Source organism: Leishmania panamensis, assembly GCF_000755165.1.
Source record: "Leishmania panamensis strain MHOM/PA/94/PSC-1 chromosome 26 sequence".
NCBI classification, from domain to species: domain Eukaryota; phylum Euglenozoa; class Kinetoplastea; order Trypanosomatida; family Trypanosomatidae; genus Leishmania; species Leishmania panamensis.
Window position 1 is genome coordinate 336409 of NC_025872.1, and position 24368 is coordinate 360776.

General features: G+C 59.9%; 3 protein-coding genes across 3 annotated transcripts, besides 1 other annotated feature; all 3 read left to right on the forward strand.

The window, feature by feature from the left end:
* Positions 1–1075: 1075 nt before the first annotated feature.
* LPMP_261090 (hypothetical protein) lies at positions 1076–13696 on the forward strand (the record flags this gene model as incomplete). The annotated part of the gene is made up of 1 exon (XM_010701627.1): positions 1076–13696. The coding sequence occupies one exon, from the start codon at positions 1076–1078 to the stop codon at positions 13694–13696; it is 12621 nt and encodes a 4206-aa protein (XP_010699929.1).
* An 880-nt stretch (positions 13697–14576) lies between these two features.
* Positions 14577–15998, forward strand: LPMP_261100 (hypothetical protein; the record flags this gene model as incomplete). Its single annotated transcript, XM_010701628.1, has 1 exon — positions 14577–15998. One exon carries the CDS (start codon positions 14577–14579, stop codon positions 15996–15998), a length of 1422 nt encoding a protein of 473 aa, XP_010699930.1.
* Positions 15999–17797: 1799 nt separating this feature from the next.
* On the forward strand, positions 17798–23035 carry LPMP_261110 (hypothetical protein; the record flags this gene model as incomplete). The annotated part of the gene is made up of 1 exon (XM_010701629.1): positions 17798–23035. One exon carries the CDS (start codon positions 17798–17800, stop codon positions 23033–23035), a length of 5238 nt encoding a protein of 1745 aa, XP_010699931.1.
* Positions 23036–23574: 539 nt separating this feature from the next.
* Positions 23575–24129: a repeat region.
* Positions 24130–24368: the final 239 nt, after the last annotated feature.

A 24368-nucleotide genomic window follows, 5' to 3' on the forward strand; every position in this document is an offset into this window, starting at 1 on the left:
CGCTCTTCTCTTCCCCTCTCTAGTCTGTGCACAGCATGAAAGAGTGCCGTCACCCACGCAGGTACTCCGAGCTTCCGTGCGTACGATGTGGGTGTGCGAGCCACACAAGCCCTAACCGGTATACACTGCTTTCCAGCTCACGGAGAGGTCTGCTGCGGACCCCCTCTCCCACTTCAGCATTGGAAAATCGCTCTCTGAGAGAAGGGAAAGCGATGGGTGCGTGCACATCTTTCTCGCCTTCAGCCCTCCCCCCTCTTTCTCTCTTGTCCTCTCTCACTCCTTCTCACCTCTTGACAACTCCATCTCTGCGACCGCCCCCCCCCAAAAAAAAACCCGTATTTCAAAGTTATCACTTTTTAATCTCGTTCGCCGCTGTCCTCTAGTAGCACACACACACACACACGCACAGGACACGCGCCGTTACCTCCCCCACCGCATTGACGGCCCACCATCGGCTTCTCCTCTTTGTTTGGTGCCTCCGCCTGTCCCCTCTCCCTCTGAGCTCGCACGCTCTCGTCCACCTCTTGCGACATCGTTAGGTGTAGACATGTATGGACGTGTACGGGTAGGTCGTATGTGTGTGTGTACGCGTATTGTACTCAAAGCCTTCTCCGTGGATCATTTTTAGCGCCTTCTTCTTGCCTGTCCTCCATCCCTTTCATGTACATCACAGTCGGAGGGGTGAGGTCCCCTACCTCTGTGTTTTCTCTCTCTCGCTCTGTATGAGGCAGTGAGGCAGTGAGGAAGGGTATTCAGGCCGTTCCGCTCTATCCCTCCCTTGCACTCTTTGCGGATCGGTAATTTTACCTATTTTCTGTGTGCCTCCTCGCGCACTCCAACCACCAGACCCATCGAATTCCACGACAGGAACTCGGCATCAAACACGCGCGATAGAGACCCAGGTGGAGCCGCAAGCGAGACGTGTGAGCCAACACATATATAAAGAGAGGTACGTGTGAAAGAGGCTGGGGAAGCAGTAGCAGCAGCAGCAGCAGCAGCAGCAGTCTACACTGCTACGAGGTATTGCCCTCTCTCTTTCGCTCTCGTTCCCCCGGCAACTCCGCCCTGCTCCCCGATGGAGTATTTTTGCAGCACAAACGCGGCGGAGCTCACGCCGTTGAAGACAGAGCTTGTCGACTTGGTGTCTTCGTGTCTGATGAAGGAACCTCCTTTTGAGGAAACAGTGCCCGGGCAGCCTCCACAAACCGCAGCACCTACCGCGCGCTCCACAACGGTGGGTGATGCAGCGGTAGGTGTGGCTCTGGCGCCACCCCCGAGGCGATCAAACGACAGTGCGTCGACAGTGGCACAGATGCGCGAGTTGGTTCACCTCATTTCTCGCCAAGACGGCGAGTTCGTGTTGAAGTTGGCCCTCTACGCTCGTCACGAGCTACACCTGCGTCGCTCGCCGAGCTTTCTCGCCGCGCTCTGTACCCGAGAGCCGAACTGCATTCCATTTCTGAAGCCGTACATGGAGAGAATTATCGTGCTACCGTCTGACTGGTTGGCGGTGGCTAACTTTGCGTACTTCTATGACTGCGACGCCGCTCACGACTACGCTGGGACGCTGATGTACCCAGCGAAGACAAAGCGCGATGCTCACACAAACAAGTCCGCTGCCCCAAATACTCATAAGCGCTCCTCGACTGCCATCGCTGCCGATCGTCTGCAGTGCTGCAGCCCCAACCGCTCCCCAAGCTCGACTGACAAGTGCAGTCCTGCACCTTCAGCTGTCGAGGCGTGCAGCGGCAGTGAAAGCCTCCCAGGGACCAACCCGTTAGCGAGCAGGACAAGGACAAAAGCCAAGGGCGGCCACCACCAAGGCGCGGCGCCCCGCAGCCCGACCCACTCCTACATCCCCGCGGCGCTGCGCAGTGCCCTCGTGGGCACCTTCACGAAGTTCTCCATCTTTTCCATAGCTAAGTACGACAACGAAGCGGCAGAGCACCGCGCCAAGCGACGCCAGGTCAGGCGTGCTCAAGCAGCCGCGGCAGCGTCGAACACCAGCGACTCAGATGGGTCGAGTGCTGCAGACAACCGGCTTGCCGCACCGTCACGCCGAGCCCGCCCACGGACGTTTACCTTTAAGCAGCTCATACGCATACTGCACATCACCGAGCCAGCGTACACTGTGTGCTGCCTCCTGGGCAAGCGCTATCCGACCAACGAGGATGACTTCCGACGCATGAAGCTACATCTCACTGATCCGACGTGGAAGCCGGCGTCGCTGAAGACACGTGTCGCATCCTCGGCAAAAGGTGGGCACTCCTCGAAGGACACGGACGGCCGTGCTGTCATAAGCAATAGCGGCGATGTCCAGGAAGAGGATGAAAGTCACCAGGAAAAGGCGGAGTTACCGTTTTGCATCTTCGATGCTCGCCGCGCCGGACAGCGGATGCGTCTTCCCGTGCCAGAGACGTGGGAAACTCAGTTGTCCAAGGAGGGCAACACCGGCCGTGTCTGGGACGAGCTGATCTCCTCCAACGCCGTGCCGTACATGGCCCTTTTGCGCAACCTGCGAAACATCCTCACACGTCTCTGCTCCGCCAAGACTCACAAGCGCGTACTGGAAAGGCTAGTAGATGAGCAGCAAGTAGCCGCTAGTCAGCAGCTGCCCTATCGCTTCTACAGCGCTTATCTGGCTGTGCAGCAGATCGGCAAATCGCTGGCATTTCTCGATGCGCTGCGTACCATGCCGCGGGGGGAACGCCCCACAAAAGAGAACGCGGTTTTCGCGAGGAGCCGTGGTGGCCGCGGACGAAGCCGCGTCACCGTTGAATCGGAGTCTGCTGCCGGAGTCGTTAGCAAGGCAGTAGTAGAGGCAGCCAAGAGCTTTGAGCGCCCAATGGTGCCGCGACCGTATCTACGACGGTACGTGGCTCAGTACTGCGCTGCACTCGACTCCGCCATCAACACATCGGCACGGCTGAATGTGATTCCAGCGAAAGGGACGTCTATCGTTATTATCTGCGTCACATCCGCTTTGTTCGAGCCCATGTCCGCGATGGGTGCGGCCGCTGCCACACCGACGTCGATCCAGCGCAAGGTGGATGTCACAGCATTACTAGTGGCCATGCTCATGCGCAGCTGCGAGCAGTGTGTCGTGCTAATCTACTGTTACGACGAGTACGTTGTATTTCGAGAGAACGACCTGGATGAGAAGACAATGTCGAAAGGGACATATGACGATGACGGTGACAGCCACAGCAGCTGGGGCAGTGAAAGCAGCAGCAGCAACACGGATGAAGCCACTGCAGGCGAGGATGACCTCCACGCCACGTCGAACCCGCTCCAAAGGCCGAGCGCCACAGCCTCACAAGAAGCTGCACCAGGGCTGATGCGACTCGTTGACACTCTAACCGCACGCTGCTCCTCGCTACTGGAGCGGAAGCGGGAGGAAGTCGGGGCCGATTGCATCGCGACTTCCTTCGCCATGTTCGCAGCTGCGGCAGGTGCGCAGTTTCCGTATGCATTCTTTGATGAAGTGATCGAGTGCAACATGCGAGTTGAGTCCTTGCTTGTATTCGACGAGGGGGTTCATCGCACCTATGCCAACATGAACCGCAACGCCCCTGCGTTTGGTGATCTCCCGACATATCTGTCACGGCTGCGGCGCACGTCCAGCCCCGACTTGGTGTACGTCGGTGTAAACTTGAAAGCCTCGAACCCCCCCACTGCGAAGAGGGTCTCCCAGATGCTAGGGACTGCGGTCGCTCCGGTTACAGCATCAGCTGCGAGTTCTCCAGTGCCGGGGAGCGGTGCCGCAGTGGCCTTGGAGAAAGAAGCGGTGAAGCTTCGTTTTAGCCACCACAACGATGTCCTTCTCACCGGATTTAGCGACTCCATATTGCGCCTCGTAGCGGTGCGGACAGGCGGCGGATCACTCACAACGATCGAGCGAGCAGCAGAGACCTACCACGTGTCGCTCCTCTCTTCACGCGCAAGTCAAGCGACCTGGGCGGAGCGCTCTAAGGTGCTGAAGGTGCTGGCGGCGCTAAGAGGGGGCCAGCAGTCGCACATCGGTGGCGGGGACGGCTCACCCGAAACGTCGCCCGCTCTGGGTCCGCTCAGCTTTAAGAGCTGTGTCGATCCCCTCACACAGTCCGGCACCACCACAGCTACTCACAGGCAAGGTTTCTCGTTCCCAAGCTCAAAGACTTCATTGGTGTCGCAAACAATGACCGTGCCTGCGGTGGTGCTACCCTCCTTCGACGCTGATGGAAAGGCAATCTCCGCAACTGGGTGGGACTGGAATCGTAGCTCACTTGGCAGTGATCGGCGGCTGCAGTGGCTGGCGAGTAGCACCGCTGGCCTGTCTACCATATCCTCGGCCTCCGCAGCGTCGTCGGCATACGATGCGGAGGCGCCAGCAAAGAGCCCCATAGCACTGCCAAGTATACGTCGACTACTCGCCAAGCCATCATTCGCTGAATCTGAAGTGACAGTGGCAATGGCCAGCGTCAGTGGCACGGATAGCAGCCCCGGCGCGGCGGTAGGCGCAGTGCGTCACCGGAATGCCAGTGATGCCCGAGAGAGCGAGCCAGCATGGCTGGGCGCTGAGGGCAAAAATGTGTTGCCTGTCTTTCACCCTCAGCCGGGCATTTCGATTGTAAAGCTCCTCTCCAGGTCGTCGAGCTCGCGCGGCGATGGCGCCGCGAAGACGGCTGGCGTCGATGCAGCATCGGACTCTGGCTCTGCGCGCACCGATCGTTGCAATCAAAAGAGGGCCGGTGACGCACGGCTGCACGCGCAAGCTTCGCAGCGCCAACAGACAGAATCGACAGTCTCCGCCACTGCAGGCGTTGCTGATGCTGCTGCTACGACGACCGTCACACAAGTCAAAGCGAGCGAAAGATCGGCAACGCGGCGGCGCCGGCTGGATCAGGCAAGCCGACCGCCGCCGCCTGCCGCGTCAGAGGTAGTTCGCCGCCTCCTCACTTCCTACCGTGTGTGCCGCTTCTTCATCTCTAGCACGTTTCTCGATATGAACAACGAGCGCAACGCTCTCACACTCGACATCTTTCCGCGGCTGCGACGGTGGGCTGCCGAGGCGGGGCTGAAGGTGACCTTGCTGGAGGTGGATCTGCGTTGGGGCATTCCTGCACTGGCGACAAGTCGAAACCTCTCCACCTCCGTGTGCCTGAACGAGGTATCGCGGTGCAGCCCATTTTTCTTTGGCATGATCGGTGCGCGCTACGGCTCCTGCCCGCCGACGCCACTTCAGCTAGTAATCGACGAAGACGTGGATACAGAGGACTACGCCTGGATGCAGGAGCTGTCGGACCCACACGTCTCCGTGACGGAGCTTGAGATGCGCCATGCCGTGTACAACGCGAAGCGTCGCCTCGGCAACGACGAGGCCCCGTCATCGGCGCTCTTCTTCGCTCGTGATTCGCCGCACCTCCTCTCCACGTTTGGTCCAACGGAGTCTGCATGCCGCGCTGTCTATGAGGCCGACTCACCCAGCGCTGCCGAGGCAATCGCACGCCTCAAGCAGCGGATCACAGAGAGCGGATGCAAACTTGTTTCTTACCAGGCTGAGTACATTGGCTCAGCCAAAGCACTCCTGCCAGGCGCAATTGGGTGTAGCAGCGGAGGCGCACCACTCCTCGCTGGAGGTGCCAACCGATCTACTACGGTGCGCAGCGGCGCGCGGGAGATGATGGAAGATGACCTCGGTCGGTGGGTGGTGCAAAGCCGCCACGGCTTTGGTGGCAACGCTGGACAAGCCGCTTTGTCTACAAGTGGAAGCTCCGGTGTCGGCAGTGGTGACGCGAGCAAGGCAGGTTCTCTCTGGTCGTTTGTCAAGGCCCGCATCACTGAGTCGGAGGAATCGAAGAGGTTGACGTCGATGGACGCACCGATTGATATGACGGACTTCTCTAACAAAGCGTTTCACGCGTTGCAAGAGGTCATCTGCCGCGTGTGCGGGGTGTGTCCAGCGCCGGACGAAGACGCGGCGGAAAACCAGCAACAACACGCTGACGGGCGTGCGGCAGATGCTCATGAGCCAGAGAAAAATGCAGGGACGCATGAGCGTGCGAGGATTGCAATACCGTTAACAGCAGCGACTAGTGAGGCAATAGCTACCGAGGTACCTGACATGTACGAGATACTTATAGTGGCCCAGAGCGAGTTTGCGCGCAAGCTGAGTAACTTGTATGCCGCTCCAGGTGGACTCTTGGAGCAGCTCTCGAACTTCGTGTTGAACGGCACCCTTGGCGTTGCGGACGACAGCGACACTCCGAGCGAGGCCCGCGCGGAGAGGCAGAAGGGTGTCGCAGCGCACGACACCAAACACCATGACTACGTGACGCTGTCCCCCTTATCCGAGGGCGCTTATGACAGTCGTCCAGTGCGAGGCTCCTCCTCGCTACCGCCGCCCCCGCAGCCCCTCGTCATGCACGCAGCTGCGCGAGGAGGCGGCACGAGCTCCATCCTACTCTTGGAAGGCTGCGACGGGGACGGGAAGTCGTCAGCGCTGGCGGCGTTAACGGTGCTCGTTCTCGAGCCGATGCACAAGTCATCCGTTCCTGAAACAACTCTGCGCTTCCTATTTTACTCTACCCAGGCAGAGGACGACTCAGTGCGTGGCCTGCTCTTCTTCCTGGCTAAGTCTCTCCGGGTCTTCTTCCAGCTATACGGCGAAGTCTCGGTGCGTGACACGGACTCGGTCGATGAACTCCTCCTTGTGCTGGATCAGGTCTACGCCGCAATTCATCACCGCTTCGAGACATCCCGCAACGGCGCCGGCAGGGCTATCGCCGCACAAGGAGAACGGAGCTCGAATGGCGATCGGAGCGCCACTGGTCGAGCAACGGCAGGAGCGAGTCAGGTAGCTCTTGTTGTGATCCTGGACGGACTCGACAAGTCCTCCGAGGCTGCGGAGCTGGTCAGTCTTCTGGGAACAATTTTGCACCCGCTGGCCACGCAGCACATCCGCTTTGTGGTGTCAGCGTGCCCGCAGTCGTCGGTGGCCCGCGCACTGCGCATGCGTACCCCACCAATCCGCGTACTTACAGTGCCCACTTTGAGTGAGGGCGAACGCGCCGAGCTGGTACGGCTGCATCTAGCCAACTATGGCAAATTTTTGGAGGAGTCTTTTACGGCAGACGAGCTGAAGAATCTACTGCGCAAGAGCGACGCCGGCCGTCCCAGCTACCTTATCTCTGCGATCACGCACCTTCGCCTTTTCAGCACCTTCGACACGCTTCGCGAGGACATCCGCTCACTCCCGGCGTCGCGCGCCACCCTACACAAGCAGCTCTTCCACCACCTGCAGTCCCGCTTCGATCCCACCACGTGCCGCGTCGTGCTCAGCATTCTGCTACTGCGTCAGCCCGCTGGCGGTGTCTTGGAGTTCAACCTTTACCGCCTCGTGTCGGATGTCGCCACGGCATCGCGGCTGGTGACGCTACTGCGCGGCATTTGCCTTGACCCCCATCACGTACGGTTGTTCATCAAGTCGTCCACCTTCGTCGACGCCATCGCACGCACGTTTTTCCGCTTTGCCTCCGATTACCAGAGCGCGCAGGAACGCGTCCTCCTGGCGGAGCTGCGCTACCAGCCCATCGACGTCTCCCTCGAGGAGCAGGAGGTGAAAATTGGCCTGCGCCAGGTCACGGAGTCGATCCACCGCAGCTCGGCTGACCCACTCACGCCGCGCACATTTGTGCCGGAGCGTTACGCGCCTCGGGAACTGCTCGGGATGCTGCAAGGGTCAGTGCAGGCGTGCCGGCTTGACGTGACGACCGCATTGGTGTGCCACCTGCCGTTTCTAGAATGCCTACTCGTGAACCGCCGCATGCTATCACAACTACTCGGGCTGCTCTCTTCCGTCGTCAGTGCAACGACGTCCGCGTCGTCCTTAGTGCTTGACACATCGGCTGTTACGGGGGTAACACAGTCAGAGGATGAGGAAAGCACAGAGGACAGCTGTAACGCCCGCCCGCTCGCAAGCTACAGTGCTCTGGCGCTTCGGTGGCGACAATACCGAAGTGAGGTTCGGCGTCTCGGTGGCGTGCTGGACATTTTGCAGCGGAACTACCACGTGCTGTTACGTCAACCTGCGCTGCTGCGTCAGTGCGTGTGGAACACGGTCGGGCCGGCAATGTGCATCAGCACCTACGATGCGACCTCGACCGCGTGCCTGCAGGCAGCGTTGCAGGCAATGACAGCCAGTAGCGACACCACCTCGAACAATGTGCATGCGCGCCTGCAAGGTGAACTTCAGCGACCCCAAGGTACCTCGGCACCCATCTCTGCTGCGCCGTCTCTTAACATGCCCATCTCCATGCTCTCCACAATGTGGGTTCACTGGCTGAATGCACGACAGCACGGCGGTGAGGATCGCGTGATGCTCACCACTGCTTCCCCGAAGCCGATACGGTGCATGGCGATGAGCCCGGATGGGATGGAGGTGGCTCTTGGCGATGATGAAGGCGTTCTGCGCCGCGTATCAGCGAACGAGGACGAGCAACAGCAGCTGCACCGCTCACAACTGGCACTGACAGAGACCGACAGCGTAGGCGGAGCAGGCGGCGTGAGACGGCGTCGTGTGGCATCGGCGCTGCGGCACGAGTCCGCTGTCACCGCTGTGCTGTACGTGGCCCCCTGCAGTGCTGGCGGTTCCACAGCAGGCACCAAGTGCACCGGCGTGCCAGCTAACCTGTCCGCGTCTACTGGAACGGCGCAGCTGCTTGTGTCGGGGTGTGCCCGCGGCCTCTTGTACGTGTGGAGTCTTGAGGATAACTCCCTGTTGCAACGCGGTACTGGCCACCTGCGCGCCGTTAGCGGGCTTGTGTGCCATCCGCTGGAACCAGCAGTGCTGTGCTCTTGCAGCCACGACTCTTTCGTCATGCTCTGGGGCGTCGGCAGTGCAGGGGCCGCGTCGAGGCTGTGCAGCGAGATCCAAGCCGCGCTGGTCCTGCGCATGCCTAAGCACCCGGCCGGCTCTGCAGAGCGGATTCAGCAGGAGCGGCTGCAGCAAAGGGCAAGGGGGAATGTCAACGACCAGCCACGTGTTAGGGGTGGTGGCACCGCATCTGCTGCGGTGCGGCACCGCACACACGCCCTGACCGACGGCACCGGCGGTAAGCAGACGCCCTTCCAAGCGTCGCTCACGCCTTTCCACACGGAGCGGCAGCACCACACCCCTGTCGAGGCCGTCGCCTTTCACCGCTCTGGCGACATCTTCGCCAGCGGCAGCTGGGACGGTGTACTCGTACTGCACAACACCCGTGAACTGTGCACACCATCGCCACTGATTACACCAGAGATGAAGGTGTCATTTGACTCACCCAAGCCGACCCGCGTCACGAGTCGGCGTTCACGCCACGCCGAGCTGGTCTGGCGCACCCGGCACGGCCCAGAGCGTCGGCAGGTTACGTTTCACTCGACGAGGCTTGCACTGGACTCATCGGTGCGCGCGCTTTCCTTCTCTAACTCGCTTGCCGTCACCTGTGTGGTGGGCTGTCATAACGGCACGGTTGTGGTGGTCGATCACGCCTCTGCTGCGGTGGTGGCGCGGTGGGCATCGCTGCACGCCGCCCCTGTCACGCGGCTCACCGCGTCGTTGGATGGCCGGTGCGTGGCCTCAGCCGACGAGCACGGCGTTGTGCGCTTAACATACATTGGCATCACTGGATCGGTCTTTGCCACCTTCAGCGGTCATCATGGTGCTGTCACTGGCTTGTGCTTCCGTCCTCCGCGCACAGGCCAAGACGAAGACGTCGCTGGTGGGACTGATCCTCTGCAAGCGCCTCCAGCGGTGCTGCTTACCGCTGGAGAGGATAGTACATTGCAGGCATGGAGAGTGGACAGCAGTGGCAGTAGAGGCTTCGGGACTAAGACAGCTATGTCGAGGCGCCACCTGATCACCGCACACTGCACAGCTATAACGGCGGTGGCATCGTCGTGCAACGGCCAACTGATCGTCACCGGCTCTGCAGACGGTACCGCGGTTGTGTTTCGGGTGCCGGAAGAGGATGACGATGACGATGTCACCTGTGGGGGGCCAGGTGGAGCTGCAGCTAGCAGGGACTGTGCCAGCTGCACCGCCACTTTGGATCCATCGAAAGCGTCAGGAAAGAGAATGAGCCAAGCCTCCGCGACTGTGGCGGGAAACGCGCAGACAACACGTCCGCTGAAGCCAGCTTTCACGCTGAAGCACGACCACGGTCGTGTTACATGCATCCGTCTAGCACTGCATGACACGCGGATCGTCGTCGGCGTTGTATTCGGACTTGTGTACGTGTGGTCATCGTCTCCAGGGTTAAACCTGGTGGAGGGGCGCTTGCTACTCCGCATTCGGGTGCCGGAGCATGGTCTGTACCCTGTCATCTCGCTGGGCGTGATGGAGCGAAGTTGTGCGGTAGCGGTGGTTGGCGATCGAGGTCAAGGCGTGGCCGGCACGGACAGAACTGCACAGCAAGCCCGGGGCGCGGAGACCGCGTTAACGCTCGCCAACCTGCTGCAGACAGCATGTAGACACACAAGAGCCAGCGCCACCGCTGCCACCGTCCTCATGACACCACCAACGGAAAAGGAAGATGAGAGCAGCGCACTCGTGACAGCTGTGTGCGCCAACGGCGATGTGGCCGTCTTTAAGCTGCTCGGCGACGCTGTCTCGCTCGTTATGGCAGCGGACAAGGCACGCCGTCGACAACGCCAGCTGTGTCACCAGCGCCGTACCAGCTACAGCGCCACTAGCGTCCCTCATGGCGCCTTCACACGCAACGGTAGTTTCAGCTGCTCAAGCAGCGCGGAAGCCTTGGATTGTGTCACGACGGAGGTCGGCACAGTGGCGGCACTTCCGGCAAGCAAGAGCCTCGGCTGGGTCGAGAGCGGAAGGGCTCATGGTGAGGTGACGCCCCATGCTGGCAGCACCGCCACAACCGCCAACTCAACGCCGCACACGGAAGAAGCAAACCCTGCACCAACGCAGGTGGGGTGGCGGCAACTCAGGACACCCACAACTGACTGCGTTGCGTATGACCGGAGTGGCGCCCCTCTAGCCGCGAGTGCGTCGCTCATACCACAAGAGGTACCCCTCATCAAGGCTTCTCGGCGCCCACGACAGATGCTCGATCGGCGCGCTCAGAAGCTGCAGCACCTGTTGTCTCGCTGTCGTGCAACAGAGGTAGAGCTGTGCAAGAGCTATCACCTGCATCTACATCGGCATCGACTGCGCTGGGCACATGCTGCGGACGCAGAGGAAATTACGAGCGTGGTTTGGCTCAGCTCGCAAAGCCTGAAGCTCCCCCCCTCGGACAACGTAGCGGATGAGGTCGAGGGAAAGCAATACAGGCTTGCCCTCGTTGTGGCACAGCGACAGCTGTTCTTGCTCTTCGGCAATGGGCGTGAAAGCGCCTTGAGCAGGTGTCTCACTGTACGCGTGCCGTCGCACCCCTCTGATGGCGTCCCACCGCTGACGAGTTCCACTGGAATAATGCCAGAAGATGGAACTGCGGTTGGGGCGCAGGAGTGGGGCACCAGCGGCTATGCGACGAGCGCGCAGAATGACGCAGTGCCTCTAGAAGCCGCGGAGTCCACTGCGGCAGAGGAGTTCGAGGTGGATCTCAGCCACATCCTTTGCGAAGACGAGTACTTCACGTCTGCTAGCTCAGCTGTCGAAGTTGCAGGTGTGGCACCGTCAACGGTGACAGCAGAGGTAATACGTTGGTTTGCTGTCGCCGTCACCACCAGTCATGGTGAAGTTCTCCTCCTTCGCCTGCAAGTGCCGCACGTTCATGGAAAGCACACGGACCCTCTGGGCGTATCGACAACGCCTCTCACTGGCGCTGGAGCGAGGCCATCAACTACCGTCATGCAGCACCTATGCACCTACATCCTTCCCAACACCAGCATTACACTTTGCCGGCGACTGAGCTTTACCTGCTCAGTGGCCGACCAAGCAGAAGAGGGAGACGACGTCGAGGCCAGCACCAGCGGTGCCGTACTTCACCGCATGACGGCCTCCCCTCATGCAACAAGCATCGAACTGTGCGCACTGCCGCCTGCGCTGGGAGCGTCGCTTGACGCCAGCGCCACGTCACTTCCTTGGGGCGCCGCTGCAACAGTGGTGGAGAGAGTGGCGCTGCTCGCGGGCTGCACTGATGGCTCGACGCGGGTGTGGCTAGCGGCAGTGCCCCCGCCATCGCCGCACTCTTGCTGCGCGTGTTCAGTGGATGTCAAAATGGCCGAAGCCCCTAAACAGCCACACATTACCCGCGCCAACTGGACCCCAATCGGTTGCTTTTTCTGCACCAGCAGCGTCTGCGTTGTCTCCGGCTTGCTGAACGGCAGCGGGCAACGCGCCAGTGGCAACGGAGTATCAGCACCGGTACCCTCGCTGCGGTGGATCGTGGGTGACACGCTCGGCAATGTGTATCAGCTCCAGCTGGAGCGAGACGCCCCTGGTGGTGTGGCCGCCCTGCTAGGCAACTCGCGTGGCATGCTGAAGGTGGCCGCCAGCGGCACGAGGAACGGCAATAGCGGCGACTCAGAGGTGTCACTGACTCAGTTCAATGCAGATGACGTCAGCGCCAAACCGTGGGTTCGTTCGCTTCAGAAGTCACCCGCCATGATGAGCCACACCTCACCGGCCTCAGTGGTGCAAGCAATGCTAACGTCCAGTGCCAGCATTTGTGCGGATGAGAGCTTTCTGGCTGGTGTTGGCATGACAACAGATGAGGCTGTCAGCACCCTGGCGTGGCCAGGATGGGCGTCTCACTCGCCGGAGGACTGGATAGCTCCGGTGGATATTTCGTCATCGCTGCCAACACTGCTGAGACGCGCTGCGCCCTCGACAGGAATGAGAGCGAATGCAGCCTCCGAGTGGCAGAACACGGACGGCAAGCTGCGGGCGGCAACGCGGTCTCCTTCTGCCGGCGCCGCGGATGGAACTCTTCGGATCGGCGACGAAAGTCCTCAGCTCTCGACAGCCGCCCCTCTCCACTCCACTCGTGCGAACTTGCCGCCCGTGCAGTGTTTTTGCCTGCCTGATCTGCCTCAGGTGCAGCGGGTAAGTACTACTGTCTTTCCTAACACAACAAACAGCACCGCCGAGTGTGCAACTGAGCGCGGCTCTGGCGGACCTGCCCATCTGACGTTGCTGAACGGCATTAGTCTCTCCTCTCCACCGGCAGCGCTGCCATCGTTCGCGACAGGACCACGCCCGAACTACGGCGTGTTGGAGCACCAAGGCGCCTCTAACGACGGAAGAGCGCTCTCGGTGGAACAAACCTTTTCGATGCCGCTGACTAGTCTCTTGACAGATTATCGCCGGCAGGGGGCAGGCGCGGACAGCGGCACTTCAGAAGCCTCGAGCTGCAAGGCAGCGGCGGTGAAGCTGTCAAGACGCGGCGAAACGAATGCCACTGTGCACTTTGAGGTATCAACCGCGCCGCCCGTAGTATCGCCAGCACCGTCACTCAACCAGTCGCTACCACAAGACGACCGCCAGCAACACTGCAGCAACGACGACGATGAGGAAGACTACTTTGCCGTCTTGTACGAAACAAAGCCACCGATGTCGCAGCTTCCGTACGCCGATCGGCCCGAGGCAAGTCGTGCCTGGCTACTTCACCAGCAGGAGGTACTGAAGGAGGCGATGCGTGTGCAGCAGTACAACAAGTTGGCACGACGAGCACTGGAGGCGTACCAGCTGCGCATGGCCACCGCGGCGGGTCTGTGAGGGGCTGAGAAAGCAAAAGAAAAAGTGCGACGGGCGCCAGAACCGCGTCATGCACGAGGGCGGGGGTGGAGAGACGGGACGGTGATGGCTCACGCAAAGACAAGCCTATAGGAATTCTCTCAGGCAAAAGCTGCGTAGGGTGCCGAGGTGCACTCTAAAAACTTGATGTGTAAGGGTGCGTGCGTTCGACAATGGGCGGACTAGTGGAGGGGGCTCCCGACAGCATCACGCACAAGGCCCCATTGATGGCACTCGGTGCACACACATACACACACACACACACCGCCGCGTCGTATCAGGCGCCGATTCAACAACGCGGACACTGCGTTGATGCACTTCTGCGTTGTGTATTGTTCTAAAGAGCAGTCTCGAGAGGGAGAAAGGAGAAGCGAGATCGCGAGGCAACTACCGCCAGTGCAGCGTCGTTGGTCAGCGGTGCTGGACTCCGGTGTGCATTGTCAACGCGCTTATACTTTGGTTGCAGCCTTCTTCTGGAGACTTGTTTTGCATAGCGAGTCCCGCGATGAAAGAAGCAACATAGCTGATCAGTTCGAAGTCTTCTCCCATCGATCTGGCTGTACATGTGGGTGCATGGCTGTGGGTGTCCTATGATGAGTGAGATCACGCACAGTCATGTCCACGCGGTTTCACGCGCCAACCCCAAGTACAGTAAAGAGCAAGGTATTCCTCAGCGCGGATTAGCCGGCATGTGCACCTCTCTTTTTTACACTCCTCTTCATCATTCACCGTCCCCTCCTTCGATTTCTTCGTTGTTTAACGTCTTCACACACACACGTGGACACATCAAGCAAGTAGCCGAAACAAGGTGGTTACTGGATCAGGAAGAAGCAAAAGGAAAAAAGCTCCTGCAGGTCGAGCAATGGCGGTCCCAGAAGGTCGAAGCATCTACGAGGTGCTTGGCACCGTCCTCTACTGCACGGTACCCGTCATCATCGATAACGCCGACGACCCAAACGCGGAGCAACAGCAGCAACAACAGAAGCAATGGGGTGACGTCGACATCCCTCTTGACTACGCCGCCGCCCTGGCGTTGCGCGAGATCGATGAGGCAGCCATGGCCGCACGCTACACGGCTACCAAAGCCAGAGGTGCCGCTTCCGCCACAGTCGGAGGTGCTGCATCGCGCGATGGTGCCATGGTGGCTGAGAGAGTGCCTTTCGCAGCAGCAGCAGCAGGCGCTTCGGCGGCCGTGCCGTCTACAGTGCCGGTGCCGCCTCAGCGATCTGGCACGCCGCCCTTCATGTCGGCGCGCTACGGCACCTTAGGCGGTGGTGGAAGACAATTTCCCGCTGCAAAGACGACACAGCGTGTCTGCAGTGGCGGAAGCGCCAGCAGGAATGCCTTTGGAGCCAGCCTCCGAAGCGGTGCCGAAGTTGGCGGCACCCAACGGGACGCGGGTGAGGCCGTAGATATTGCAACACAGAACGCCTATCTCGTCAAGGCACACATCCGCGCTGCGGTAGCGGCGAAGAGCGGCAGTGGTACTGCTGCTGGGCCTGCTGCATTGCGGTCGACCCGCGGTAGCAGCGGCAACGGCGCGTTGACGGTGGCGCAAGCGATGGAGATTTTGTTTCCTATAGAACCGGAGGGCCACGGCGGCGGTAGCCGAGATGATTCCGCCAAAGACGGCGAAAAGGAGACGAGTTATGGTACGCTGACATCTCCGCTCTCCGCTTCCCCATCTGGGGCCCTTGGCGCAGCAACCACCGCTGCTGCCACATCAGCTGCGAGTACGCCGGTGATGTGGCGCAGAGCCGACGTTTCCCACCTGTCTCGCCTAGACGTGGTGCTCCTCTACAAGCACCTTCAACGCCGCTGCACCTGCGAGTCGGCGCGCCCTCGCGGGTTTGTGTGTCCAAATCGAGAGCGCATCTACAACGATGGCCTCCGCGAGCTGATCCGGCAGGTGACCCTCCTGTGCCCAGAGCGCGGCCTCCTGCTCGATGAGTTAGCCCGTAGCATGCGTGAATCGATCGAGACGTACGATGTGCTGCTCGACAGTGCAAACCAGTACGCTGTGCGCAAGAGTACTGAACGTGATCTGCATCAGTACCTGTTTGCGGAGAAGGCCGCGCTCGAGACGGAGGTGCGCCGTCGTGAGTATCGTGTTAGCGAGTGGCGCGCTAAGTACGCTGGTCTTCAGAAGCGTTTTCAAGAACAACAAGCGGCGGACAGCAAACTACACGCAGAGGAGATCGCCTACGCCAAGCGTGCTAACCAGCAGCTGGTGAGCGAAATCAAGCGGCTCGCCTCGGAGGCAGAGAAGGCCAAGGAGGCCTGAAGCGTGCGTTTGTACATCTCCACATGTGGGTGTGGGTGTGGGGGGGGCCGGTGGGTGTCTACCACTGTATGTAGCGTGGCGGCTTCTTTCTCTCTTTTCTTTTCCAGCTCCTCCCTTTCCCAAGCGTCTGTGACGGTGGTGTCTTGGATTTCACCCCCGGGTGTGGATTTCAAGTTGCTGGTCGAATGTGACATGTACCTCTGATCTGGATGTATACGACAGTGCTGTGTGCCGTGGGTGTGCGTGCGTCGGCTCGCTTGTGCCTCACGTGGGTTTTGTCTCTGTTGTTCTCGCTTCTCTTTGCCTGCTTGTCAATCACGTTGGCTTGCAATGTTTGCTTCGGTGCTGGTGTGCACGTGAAGGCGTGTCTGTGCAGCCCCACCCCTGTTGGCGTCACCCTCATCTCCCTCTCATCCCCCTCTTCTTCCTCCCATGCAGGGAAAACGAAAGGGACAATGCGGGGGAGGGTGGGAGGGGGGAGATGGACAGCGGAGGGTGGGAGGGAGGCGATGTGAATGCCAGAGTGTGTCATGTAAACTAGGCGTTTGACCACGGCTATAGCCATTGGTGCTTAGCACTACTACTAGTACAAAGCGAACGCACCACAGCAGTACGTGTGCGTAGCGCGTGCAAACGCAGCCGCCACCACGAGTGCCTTGCAGCGTGTGGGAAACGGCCCCCTAATTGGGCACTGCCCATTCACGCACACACGCAAATATATATATATATATACGTGCGTTTCACCTCGTGGCGGGGGAAGGCGGAGGGCATGTGCGGAAGATGCTGATAGGCATGGCGTCAATGCGCAGCTCAGAGCAGGGGCCGCTTTCTTTTGGTCTCAATATGTGTGTTTGTGTACTTCTCAACCCGCCTTCGCACCCGCTGCAACTCCTCTTTGGCCATTCATCACACTACTCACTACCACCACCACCCCTCTCCTCCTCCGCCTCCTGCGGTGCCATGCTCTTGCTACCCGTGCGTCTGTGTCCACCCACTCGACCATGCCAGACCACCAGAACAGAGATCGCGGTCGAAGAGGGCAAAAGCCAACGAGAGACTCGCTTGAGCCGATTCAGAGAGGATAAGCAAGGGGCTCTGTCAACACACCCCACTCCCCCTCCCTCCCCCAACTCTCTTGCTTGGTACTCCACTGTTTTGCCCGACAAGCTTACGGGCAGCTGCTGCTCCCGCGCCCGTCCCGCGCACTCCTTCCTCCCTGTTCTTCTACGTACTTGGTGCTTTCCTGGTTGTGTCGCACACCCACACATATACACACACGTCTACCGAGACGCGCGCACAACGCACTCGTTTGCCCATCGCATGGCACCTCCCCTCCCCCCACTCCCATTTCATGTAAGTTAGCTTCTTCCTGTCACTCCTGTGTTTCTGTGGATGTGTGATTGCATTTCTGCACACACGCCATTGTGTTTTGTGCCTGGGCCTCACTCTCTCTGTACCATTCGACCATCCCCTCTCGCCCTCCTCCTCCTCCCTTCATCCCCACGCTTATCACATACGTGTGCACAGGCGTGTTCAAGCAAACGTCGTCTATACCTCTTCCTTACCAGTTCGACTGTCTTTTTCTCAGCGTGTGTGCGTGTGTGTGTGTGTGTGTGCGTAGCGAAGCGCACCCCTTTGCTCATTTTTCGCTTGTCTATTGAGAGGCATTCATGCAGCGGCGCTTGGCATCACGACACACGTGCACCATCGCGCTAACTGAGCTTCGCTTCTCCTCCGGATTTTCTTTCACCCTCCCATTCCCCTCAGCCGTATAAAGAAAATCAGCTCGTGACTGTCCCATGGAACCCCCAACCGAGCGAGCACAGTGGCATGCTGCTGGCTGGTATGGTAAGTGTGACGGCGTGGCGTCGGCGAGACGAGAACATGCAAGGCTTGGCACGACGCTTGGTGTTGAGGACACCAACAACAATCAGGTCACCTCTGTAGCGGCAGGGATGACCTCGGCAAGGCAGCCTTCGCAATTCTCCCTGACCGCAACCACCAGACACCACGACAAGTCCGCCCGGCAGCACCTGCTGTCGATAGAGCAGGACAACGGACTAGGCGGCACTCACACGCGGCAAACAAAGCCGTGTACCGCTGTCGTCGCTGCCGCCACGGCAGCGACACGGCCTTTCTTCTCTGCAGCCAGCGTTCGTGACCCAGCGGCGAGTGTCTCTTCGCAAGAGCGGCAGAGCTGCTCAGCCTTCTTCGCCTGCCCCCCCAGCGCCGCGGACACCCTCCCCAACATAATGAACTACTCCTCCGTATCGCACCCGGCGCTGAGGTCGCGCTCCATCTCGGCCTTTCAGCAGCAGCAACTGCAGTACCTCCGCATTCTGTCAAGCCACAGCAGCAGTGCGCAGAGCAGCCTCTTTTATGATCGACCATCGTCGGCGGCACCGCGCACGGATGACTCACGACTGGAGACATTGGGAAGCGCAGCGGTGCACTCACCAGGGAGTGCGACGTCGCTGTCGAGCGGGAACAGATTCGGGCTCTCCGCGATGAATCTGATGAAAGCTCCACCTGTGGCCACCACGGCGCAGATGCGTGCCTTCAGCAACAAGACCCTCTATGCACGTCCTCGGTCAGCGAGCTTTACCTATACCTCCTTCTCAGGCTCGCAGCTGGCGGAGCCGAATCACGACTTGGCCGAGGTTCTGGGGGTCGGAAGCAACAGCTCTCCCACTGCACGGACGCAGCGGACAGGCATGATAACCAACAGCGCTGCCAGAGGCCCTGAGCCACTCTCGCAGAGTCGCCAACGTCGTCCTTTATCTGCACCGCGGTCTCGCCACACCTCTACGATGGAGGAACGAGAGCAGGCCGTTGTGGGTGACGCAATCGTAAAGGCTGCGCAGCGCATTCGTAGCCGCCCAGAGTCGATGGTGCCGTACCAGCAACCGCGACAGACCTCAGATGGCCTACCACCTCGAGCTGTACAGATGCACGCGCAAGGCACCCGCGCGGACGCAGCCGACTCTGGAACCTCAGGTTGCCAGTCAGGTGAATATGCCTCTATCGAGGACAGCGGCTACAGTGACCACTTCTTTGAAGAAGGTGCGGCGTCTGAGGAGCTGGAAATGGTGATTCCCTTCACACCCCAAGCTGCTGCCGGGGCAGCCGGGATCGAGATTGGCCCTGCTGCAGGGGAGTGGAACCTACCGCGCATTCAGCAACGCATCCTAGCGGCACGGTCGCAAGCAGAGGTGCACCAACACTTCACCAGCGCCATAGAGATACTACTCGCTGTGCAAATGAGTCTGGACGTGGACTATCAAGAAGCTTCGCAGGGCGGTGGTGGCGGCGAACCTGCCTCGGGCTTCTCGCTCACACCTGCACAACGGGCGTACTACGCCGATCTTGTGGGGCGCGAACTGCAATACGTCACCGCTCTGTGGATAGCGAAGCTGCAGTACACGGAGTCGCCGACGCTCACCGTCACGGCGCCAGCTACGAATCGGCTTCGAGAAGCTGTAAGTATTACCAGCCCCTACACGGTACCTCCCGACGCTACGCTGGCAACTGAGGCGAGGTGGGAGGAGAATAGGCCGCGTTCCAGCAATAGTCAGGGCAGCAGAACCAGCCGTCGTACAGCGACGCACATGGCCAATAGCACTGCCGCCAGCACGCTGCAGCCTGACGGTGCCACGCCTGCGCACGCAGATGTGGCGGTGAATTGTGCCTGGACAGGCCATCGATTCCTCAAGAGATCACTACGCAAGAAGGCTCGGGTCGAGTTTCAGGAAGCACCAGTGACTCAGGCTTCCGCTCATCTAGCGCGGCCTCCGCGTGACAGTGTTACGGATGACTTCTGCCGTGGTGGGTCGGAGGCAAGTCACCTCAGCAGCGTTCTCGGCGATACCAACAGTAGCAAGGTACAGGCGTCTTCTCCGCATACTTCAGCATCTGATGGGCGCGTCATATCCACTACCGGTATCCGCGAGAGTAACCAGCCTGTCCACGTTGTCCCAGCATGCCTGACACTTCACAGAACGACAGAGTTTGCACAGCGTAGCGTGCAAAGCTCACTGATTTGTCAAAGGCGCACCAAACAGCCCATCCGCCGTGACCCGTGCTTGATAGAGGCCCTCAGCACTGACTCGTCTCTTCTCGAAGAGCTCCCCTCGCTGTGGGATGACGAGGTGCTCGGGCCGAAGCTGCACTCACCCTTTGAGAGCGCCGTGATCGAGCGCGTGCGAGACCTCTCCACGCCAGTGAAGAAGTCATCTGCCAACGCCCCCAAAACGGCGACAGAGGAGAAATCATCCTCTCACAGCAGCCCTCTCCGTCACACAGCCAAGAGCAGCAATGGACACACTACGAGCCACCGCGGCTCGCTCGTCGAGGACGTGTCCTCGACGCACAGCAGTGGGGGTAGCGGGCGGCGGGTCAGCAAAAGGAGGGCCAGCCGGTATGTTTGCCAGCTTTCACCGTCACGGCTGCCGATGCCGTTCGCCGAGTGGTACGCTACACGTGACACCGTGACCCCTGCGATGGTGACATCGGAACACAGAACAGCTGCTGCCGCTCTTCACAAAACAGAAGACGCCGCCTCGTCTGTGTCACCACATGTACGATCATCAGACGCGCTGTCTGTTGTGCCTGACTGCTCCTTCCGACATATCCCCGAGAGAGACCGCCCAATCCCCTCTGCTGAGACTGACGTTGACAGCGCTGACGCTCCGCTGTCCTGCCGGCATGCGGGACCGGGAGGGTCCATTCACTCACTTCTTCGATCCTCAAGCCCCCTTACAGGAGACACGTGCCCTAGAGATCGACTACCGGCATCATCCACGCTCTCTGCCGGAGCGGGCGATGTCAATGCCGCACCTGCTAGCGGAGTCTCTCTACGCAGGCCTCCCTTGTACGTGGAGGATGGCGAGCAGCACGACGAGCTGAGCATGAGCGACCCAAGCAGTGCGGCGAAACCCCACCACATAGCGCGGCAGAGCGTCGTTTTTTCACCACGGTGGAGAAAGAGCAGCGTGTCGCTCTCGATCATCGACACTTCATGTGACCTGCATCTGCTGGCTGACTCGTACACCGACTCCACGCATCCTCTGTCCCTCCACCGCAGCTCCGGCGGCGACGACAGCATCACCTCGAGCGGCATCATCAGCACCTTCGCAACCACCATCACCGGCACGGGCGTAGCTGACTACTCGTTCACCACCGTGACTGCAAGATCATCGATCATAGTTACCGCTGCCAGTAGCGTGACTGAGCAAGGAGAGAACGTTTTTCCCCTGCCAGTGTGTGGTTTAGTCCCCATGCAGCACAGTGCATCGCCGCTCTCCTTTCCTCGGCCGCAAGCCTCTCCAGTCGCGGCGCACCACTCCCGAACCGCTACGCCGCATCGGTCATCGCCAACCTTACCAACCGCCTCCAACACCGGCGTGCAGCACATCTGTGTCACATGCGTTCCCTCTGAGGGGACTGCTGCGGCTGATTATGGCAATCACCACTACCCCCACGGGCATCACCGTACGCAGAATCTGCAGAAGGGCATATTGAACGGGAATCCAGGTCATCAGGAGTCATCGCAGCTCCTCAGCTCACCTGTCTCTACATCGTTCCTCACTGTAAGGGACGAGGATGAGCAGCATGGTCCACCCTCCTCGTGCCCACACATGCCCTACGCCTACGAGTATAAGGCGATTGTTTGCAGTGACGGACAGCCCCACAAGCGCCTCATACTGTGCAAACCTGGGGGCCCGTTCCATAGCGCACGCCTTAACCACACCTACACCGGATTTGCCGCTGCCAGCGACGCATCCCAGCGCGGAGGCAGCGAGTCGGCACCTTCAGGTTCGCTTTCTCCTACGCCAGCCCTGACTCCCACATATCCGCAGCACTCTGTTTCCACGCCGGCACAATTGAGAGGGAATGAGAGCACCTTGCCGAGCTCTTGGGCGGAACTGCACCATCACGAGCAGTCCGATGTCCAAGACGACGTGGAAGCCAACGAGTCACGTACATCCCCCGTGGCCACCAGCACTTCTCTGGTAGCAGAGCAACTCGAGGAATGTCTGCCTCTACCAATGCTAAACACGCAGTCGGTGGTGGCGTCGCACCCGCTGCAAGGAGCGTGCATGGCGGACGACGAACGCGCGATGGTGGAGTGCATTGCGCTCAAGTCTGTGGAGATGCCGAACAGACCACTAGCAGACTATGAGAGTTGGGAAGCTGTGTTGACTTCCTCTTTGAAAGACGAGTCGGCGTTGGGAGGGGACTGTTCAGCCGCTCTCATTAATGGGGCTCTCATAAATGGTGAAAACGAAGTAAGTGTGCCAGCTACTGTTGCGGTTCCTGAGCCAGGGCTACAGGACGCTGACAGCAATCGGGTGCCTGGAGGACGATGTCAGTTTATTTTCAGCGGCGATGTAGCTCAGTGTTGGCTGGACGAGGAGGGCTATCGCGCCGGAAACTACTGCAACCCCTACCGAGTGGAACTGCAACGTGCGGAGGCGACAGCGCTGAAATGGTATGAGCTTTCTGGGCACAATCGGCGAATCATGTCCGATGTCAGTGGCGCTGATGTGGCGAATCCACAGCACACGGCGCATGGAGGTCGGTCAGTTCCATTAGCCGCTACGGCGACCGTAACTAGCGCAGCGGAACCTAGCGCGGAAGTGTCAGCTGAGACGTTGCGCAAAGCAGGTTCTGTGGGATGCCTGCATGGCGACGCGACGAGCGCTTGCAGGGAGGCGGTGTCGATCTGCACCGCGCCTCGAGAGTGGCTGAAAACACGCCGTCGGGAGCAGCAGCATCAGCAAACCCTGCAGCCAGGGATGCTCCGAGAAAGGAGCTGCCGACTTCTGGCCAGCTACGGCGCCCCTACCTCCGCTACCTCGACGGAAAGCCGCCGTCGAGGTAGTGATGTTGACATCACCAAGACGCTAGGGTTTCTGCGCAGTAGTGTGTTGGAGACAGAGATAATGAGAGGCGGAGAAGCACATGTCCACTCCGCCGCCAGGCACTCTTCTCTGCCTCCTGCGTCAGTCACGCAGCTTCGCCGTCGACAGTTGTGAGGCAATGACGACTCCAACGCGTTCCACTTCATTGTTGCTGCTTCCGGCGTTGAGGTAGCAGGTGTAACACAGCGGAAGCGACTGGAGACAGCAGATGCTGCAGATACCCATTCACGGTAAGCCGCTGTTCAGTAGAAGAGCCGTGCCTCAGTGGATGGCAAAGCCCCGTCCCTCCTCTTTGTCTATTTCGAGCCCGTGCCTCGACTCCACGGTGTCTTCGAATGCAGAATGACAAATTCACTCTGCCTCTCTCCAGTGGAGTAGAGCGCCCGGCTACTTGATGATGAGATTTGGCGGTTGTTGTTGTTGTGATCGCTGACGCATTGTACACTTCGTGGCGGATTCACGTCTGGCAGGACAACAGTAGAGTGGAAGGCGTTGCGCGAAAAGGAGCCCAAAATAAAATGGTGCGACTGAGCGTGCCTCGTAATATCTTCGATGGATCACCAACTTCCACAACTGCAACGCCGATACACACGCACGCAGGCAGGCGCGCTTGTCTCTCTTCTTGTTCCTTGAACGCTTCTGACAGCTCTCAGTGACGGGCAGACACATCAGCACGTGGCATCGCAGAGTACAGTGTGCCACTGAGTATATAGAAGTGCCAAGCAGCCCACCCTCTCTCCCTGCCAGTGCCGAGCCCCCCCCCCTGATGGCGACTGGGCCAAGCACCTACGACGTAGCGAGGCCAGTGCGATGTCTCGCTGCGGATGTCGGCGGTCAGGTCCTGGATGGCGCTGCGTTGGAGCGACCTGCGACAGTGAACCCGTCTGTGCCACCCACATGATGGGCGGCGTGCCAGCGTGACTCGAACGTATTCCTCACCTGGCCCTCGCTGCCGACGGTTGTGGGGAGCCTGAGCGTCGCACCGAGGGATGCGCCAGGTGGCGGCCGGCACAATGGGAGCGGCTGTGAGGCGACCTGCGAGGGTGTTGGGCGGGCAGGGCTGGAGGCCGGGGCTGTGGTTCGGCGACTGTAGTGGGCAACATTGCTGCAAGGCGTGTCGACGGCTGTTTGGCGCCACGAGATGGGCCTGTGGCAGGCCGAGGAGGTGGCGGCGGCAAGAGTGGCGTTCAATGTAGGCTGTAGCAGAGTGAACACGTTGAAGTGAAGACACAAGACCCTATTCCATGCAGACTCATGCGTGGATCTCACTCTCTGCGCGTTGTCTTTGTCTCTTGCATGAACGTCTTCTCTGACTCTCTCTCTCCCTCCCCCTCCCCTATTATGTAACCCTCCTATCCAGTCGCTTCTCTTTCCCTCACCATGACTGTATCGGCTGCTGAACCTTTGCCTCTCTCTCTTCTTCTTAGTCATGTTTGCTCATCTTCTC